At 45.2% G+C, this 6322-nt stretch overlaps 1 protein-coding gene across 2 annotated transcripts; it reads left to right on the top strand.

Annotated features, from left to right (window-relative positions):
• Positions 1-3638: 3638 nt before the first annotated feature.
• On the top strand, positions 3639-6322 carry LOC119362851 (ras-related protein RABA5a-like). Of its 2 annotated transcripts, XM_037628119.1 has the most exons (3): positions 3639-3915; positions 5255-5653; positions 5991-6322. In XM_037628119.1, the coding sequence occupies exons 2-3, from the start codon at positions 5314-5316 to the stop codon at positions 6320-6322; spliced, it is 672 nt and encodes a 223-aa protein (XP_037484016.1). In that variant the 5' UTR covers positions 3639-3915; positions 5255-5313. The 2 variants fall into 2 exon arrangements, with proteins under 2 accessions (XP_037484016.1, XP_037484017.1); XM_037628120.1 differs by lacking the exon at positions 3639-3915 and having other exon boundaries at positions 3941-5653.

Below are 6322 nucleotides of genomic sequence, written 5' to 3'. Positions count from 1 at the left end.
AGGATCCCCAGAACTGCAGTCAGATTCTTCTTCAGATGAGGAGACAACCTTTGCCTTCAAAGCGCGAGTACGGCCATAGTTAGGACCATAGATATCTCTTTTCTCAGATAGCTGGAACTCATGTCTGTTGAGCCTCTCAAGTATGTTAGACGGATCGAGAGTCTTGAAGTCAGGGCGCTCTTGAGTCATCAGGGCTAGGGTGTCAAATGAGCTGTCAAGAGATCTAAGAAGTGTCTTGACGATTTCGTGCTTGGTGATCTCAGTGGCGCCGAGTGCATGAAGCTCGTTTGTGATATCAGTGAGGCGATCAAATGTGAGCTGGACATTCTCATTGTCATTTCTCTTGAAGCGGTTGAAGAGATTGCAAAGAACACTGATCCTTGAATCTCTCTGTGTTGAGATGCCTTTGTTGACCTTGGAGAGCCAGTCCCAGACTAGCTTCGAAGTTTCCAGAGCACTCACACGATCATACTGCCCTTTGGTCAGATGACCACAGATGATGTTCTTGGCAGTTGAGTCCAGTTGGATGAACTTCTTGACATCAGTAGGAGTAACACCTTCACCGGCCTTGGGAACACCGTTCTTGACGTCATACCCGAGATCGACGTCAATGGCTTCAAGATGCATACGCATCTTATTCTTCTAGTAGGGGTAGTCAGTGACATTGAAGACATGGCATCCAACGGAGACCTTGATTATCCCTGTAGCCCACATAGCTAAACTCCAGGTGGTTAAACCAAATTACACAGAACAAGGGAGCACCTTGCTCTGATACCAATTAAAAGTGTTAGTATTCGACTAGAGGGGGGTGAATAGGCGATTTTTATGGAAGTATTCAAAACATGGGTGCTTTGAAGACAAACAATAGAAATGAACCTATTGATATGCAGCAGAAGGTAGACTACACTAGACAAGTCATAGTCAAGTAAGCAATGTAGTGAAAGCACGAAGACTATCAACGGCTAGGTAGTATGGATTAGGATGGAAGATAGTATGAAGCCAAACAGTAAACAGTCTTCACACAGTGAAGTCAACCAGATCAGGAAAATGGGCAAAGACTTCACGAAGACAAACTGTAAGTAAAGAGAGAGAGGATGGATAAAACCAGTTGCTTGGAGAGGACAAGGGATTTGTTGGATCAGTTCCAGTTGCTGTGACAACTGTACGTATGGTTAGGGAGGTTGATATTCAACTCAGAAGACCGCGTCTTCACATTATTCCCCTTGAGCTAAGACCACTTAGTCCTCACCCAATCACTCTGGTAAGTCTTCAATGGAGACTTTCAAACCTTCACAGACTTTGTTCACCGGCAATCCACAATGCCTCTTGGATGCTCAGAACGCGACGCGTAACCGGCTGGAGGATTCACAGTCCTCAAATGTAACAAGTCTTCAGATCACGCGGACAAAAAGACTTCAATGATGCCTAACACTCTTTGGCTCTGGGTGTTTTGGGCTTTGTCCTCGCAAGGATTACTCTCTCAAAGGCTTCAGAGGTGGGTTGCTTTCAAACGACAAAAGACGTGCACTAAATCTGAGCAGCCACCAATTTATGGTGTAGGGGGTGGGCTATTTATAGCCAGGAGGCAACCCGACCTGATATGTACAAAATGACCTTGGGTCACTAAGGAACTGACACGTGTCCAACGGTTAGATTTCAAACACACGCGACAGCTTGACTTGGGCTACAAGTAAAGCTGACTCATCCAGATCTGGATAAGATTTGCTCTCATTGTCTTCGCTCGAAGACTTAGGATTTGGTTGAGCATCACTTCAGTCACTCTGACTTTGTTCACTTGGACCCCACTTAACAGTACGGTGGTTCCTATGACTCAACAAAGAAGAAAAAGAAACTATGAAACAATTATGTCTTCTCACTCCATAGTCTTCATGCGATTTCTTCTCTAGTCATAGTCTTCAATCTGAATATCTTCACAGACCACCATTGTCTTCAATGTCTTCACACATTTTTAGGGGTCATTTTTTGTAGGTAAACCGAATCAATATGGGACTACTACCTGTGTTATCCTGCAATTTTCACAAACACATTAGTCCCTCAACCAAGTTTGTCGATAATACTCCAAAACCAATTAGGTGTTGCACTAGATGCACTTACAGTAATTTGCACCCAGAAAATAAATACATGTGTCTTGGTTTTGTCACGACAGATGTCCTAGTGTGAGGACTTATTCGTGAGGCCATCGCGACTAGATAGTAGCTTGAACGGGGTTGATCGGAATCGACAGATGCGAGTTTTACCCAGATTCGGCCCCTCCCGATGGAGGTAAAAACATACATCTTGCTTGCTTGATATTGATGATGATGATGATCTCGATTACAAGGGCGGTGTTTCGCTACCTCTATCTCGAGAGCCTCTACTTAGATCTTGTCTAAGACTTGTCTATTTTGACCTATCTATTTTTTTCCTGACCCTTTCGGGGTGCCCTGCCCCTCCTTATATAAGTTGAAGGGGCGGGTTACATGTAGGATTAGGACTTAGCCTATTTCTGGCTTCTTATCGCGGGCTTCTTAACCTTGGGCTTCTTAACGCCCGAGCTTCTTATCTCCAGGCGGCTCATCTTCAAGGCTCATCTCCGAGACTCATCTCCAGAATTCTAAGTAGATGCCAGGTTAGGATCCAGGTTAGGATCCACTTTACACAATCTGCCGGGTTAGGATCCGGGTTACACAATATGCCGGGTTACAACTGTCTGCCGGGTTAAGTTCAAAGATGACTTATCAGGGCTGCTTAAGTCCAGAGATGACTTAACATCATGAGCCGAGTTTAACCGTGGTAATTCCCCTGACAACAGGTGTAAAAGTTTACGCCCATTCCAAGCAGGGCCTTAAGCTTGGTCATTGCCATACACGGAATCACCGTGTTAACAAAAATAAACATGGGTAATATGATTTTATTCATATTTTTTCTTTTGAGCATACTATTTTTACAGTCATAAATAACAGTCAAAGAGATTACCTTGGGTGTACATGTGAAATGATGTACCCCCTCCGTCCCATATCAGTTGTCGCTGCTGAAACAGATGTATCTAGGCGTATTTCAGTGTTAAATGCTTCCTTCATTTTTATTTACTCTACATATTAGATTTGATCTAAGTCAAACTCTATAAAGTCTGACCAAGTTCATAAAAAACAATCTAAACTTTCACAATAAAAATTGTATATGTTATAAAAATATATTGAATGATAATTCTAATGGTACTGATTTGATATTGTGGATGTCAATTTTTTTTGGTATAAATTTGGTCAAAATCTAAAAGGTTTGACCCGAGACAAAGCTAATGTGCGACATTAATAAAAATGGAGGGAGTACATCCGTTTGAGCGGCAACTAATATGAGTCGGAGGGAGCAGAGGCCAAGGGTAATAAAAACCTTCCACTGTCCAAACATTTTTCCTCTTTAACAAAAAAAAGAAAAGAAAAGTCATTTTGAGTCGAAACCACTGCTCTCCATCCATCCACGGTCAAAACGATATCCACGGTAGACAGACGCAGACCCTTCCCATACCGGCTCTATAAAATTTGCCCTCTCTCTCCGGCGAGTCCAGCACCGTCCACGCGCGTGCCCCGTGACGCGCCGAATCAGACGGCCACAAAAACGTACTGTCGGCGAATTAATTTACGGCCAGCTGCAAATCAGGCGGGGGCGCTTCTTTTTCCTCTCCCTCTCCCCCTCCCAAGCCCCCCTCGCTCCCGAGTCCTCCTCACCTTCCTCCCTTCCAAACTCTCGCGGATCTACTACCCACACCTGCCGCCGTGCCTCGGCGTCGCCGCCGACGCCTCGGGGACGCGCGCCGCCGCCGAGGCCATCGCCGTTCCCCTCCGTCCACGCCCCGCCCCGCCGGGACGCCCTGCTCCACCCCGTCGCCCGCCATTGGGTCCCCGCCCTCCCCTCGAGGTACGAGCAGCTAGGTTGCCTCCGTACAGCAGCGTCCCTTCTCTTCGCCGTGAAATCCGCCGGTCCCTCCCTCTACGGCGGGTGCGCCGGTGCGCGCCCGCCACGCCGTCTAGATCCATCCGCCCGCCCGCCCCTGCTTCGAGGCGACCTCTGCCCACACAAATTGGAGAGCACGGCGCGGGGAGGACACCATTGCTGATCCGTTCCGTTTCATGCGCCTAATTTGTCTTATGGTGAATAAAAGGCGTGGTGGTTGCACAGATCATCTCTGTGAAATTTGTTTGGAGCACCTTTCAGCTGCTCGCCATTTCGGCTCATGTCTGATGAGCTCATCTCACAGCGTCCCTGTTTGTTTGTTTTGTCAAGCCTCAGGCCCGTTGGTTTTGCCTAATAATAGTAGCGTGCTTTCTGCTCCTCGGACCCTTCAAAAAACAGAAACAGTGCAATGCCCAGCTTTGACGCTACTAGTACCGGAAATTGACTTATCCCAACGCTTTCTGTTACACATGGTATATCAAGGGGACTATTGTCTATTGGCAGGAAAAAATGTTCCAAAGTACGATGGCACCAACAGACTATAGATTTAATGTAATCCTGGCACAGTGAATGCCTTGTGAATGGGAAGTTCTTTCTCAAAGCAAACCAAGTCACGCCTTGGGAACTCTATACTAACTCACTGGCTGTTGCTTTGGGTACAAGTTTTGTCTCTCTGGGACCAGTTATGTTTATAGCTAATCTAAGTTTCATCTTAGCATGTAGAGTACTTTCTATGTTCTGTAAAGCGCATGTTGATCAACTATGGGGATTTATGTGGTCATTTGATTAATTAAACAGTGGAGGGATATGCCTATGGTATCCTTTGTGTTTATATCTTGGAAATAAGAGAGATAATGGTCAGTATGTGTGGCTTTGCATGTGAAGGGGAGAGGGAATGTGAACTAGGGAAAAGAAAGAAAAGGCCATTCTGCATAGGGAAATGATGTGCAAGATGTAAAACTCTATAGAAGCAGTGACTTAGCAATGATACTTGGGCTTGCACAGTGATCGACAACCATTTAATTTTCAACTTATTCAACTCATTCTGAATAGGAGGCTGAACAGGAAAGCAGTTTCTTAGTATGTATAATCAGGTGTAGAACTATTTCTTATATCAATGACTTTTAGTTGTTACATAACATCATTAGTATTTTTTGGCACTTATTTTGACTTAAGCAAAGCATTTTTTTTCTTATCATGTATACTCAGCCAAACCAAGCTAGTACACCATCCAGCCAGCTGCAGAACTATTTCCTTTATCAATGAATTTTAGTCATTACATAACATTATTAATATTTGACAGGGTTACTGTACTCTTGTGAAACTCAAGAAAGATCGCTGCTTCTATAGGGTTGTTGCAGAATGGCTTATGGTGGAGATGAGCAGCAAAGCCAGGATTATCTATTCAAAATTGTTCTGCTTGGTGACTCTTCTGTTGGCAAATCAAATTTGCTAGCCAGATTTGCTAGGAATGAGTTCTTTCCAAATTCCAAGTCCACAATAGGAGTGGAATTCCAGACCCAGAAATTGGTGATAGATGGAAAGGAAATTAAAGCTCAGATATGGGACACAGCAGGACAAGAACGTTTCAGAGCAGTCACATCTGCCTACTACAGAGGAGCCGTTGGAGCTCTTCTGGTTTATGATATTACCAGGCGCCAGACATTTGACAGTGTTGGCCGATGGCTTAATGAACTGCATGGTAAGAACAAACACTTTGCTCGATTTTCTTCTTCTTTCGAACAAGTACCACAATGCTTGTCATTGTGTACGCCAAGAAGGCACAAAGCACAAAAGGCCAAGAGCCAAACTGAAAAGAAAGGAAAAGAAAAGAAAAGAAAAGAGAACAGCATCAAAACTAAACTTAGTTAGACCAGGTCAAAACTTAGACTGCGGCAGTGCAGCTGATGCCTGTTACGTGTCTTGAGTTGGTTGATTGTCTACTGTTGCATGCCCCTACTAACTAAGATTGATCACACTTCGGTTTGATTTCTTGTTAGCTTTATCCTCTTTGTTTGATTCCTTCAACCTCATAACAGCTCATTCCGACATGAACGTCGTCACAATTCTGATTGGCAACAAGACCGACCTCAAGCATGCGCGGGAGGTGAGCACCGCGGAAGGCAAAGCCCTGGCCGAGGCCCAGGGCCTCTTCTTCATGGAAACCTCGGCTCTGGACTCGTCGAACGTCACAGCAGCTTTCCAGACCATAGTCAAGGAGATCTACAGCATACTAAGCAGGAAGGTGTTCCAATCTCAAGAGCAGAAGAAAAGCGAGCTGCAGTCGCTAAGTAACGGGAAAGCCGTGGTGCTGCAGAACGACGCCCCCAGCGACACAAGCGGTGGCGGGAGGTGGTGCTGTTCGTCGTAG

This window comes from Triticum dicoccoides, chromosome 2B, assembly GCF_002162155.2.
Source record: "Triticum dicoccoides isolate Atlit2015 ecotype Zavitan chromosome 2B, WEW_v2.0, whole genome shotgun sequence".
NCBI lineage: Eukaryota > Viridiplantae > Streptophyta > Magnoliopsida > Poales > Poaceae > Triticum > Triticum dicoccoides.
Note: the sequence above shows the minus strand (reverse complement) of the source record. Positions and strands in the feature narration are given on the sequence as shown.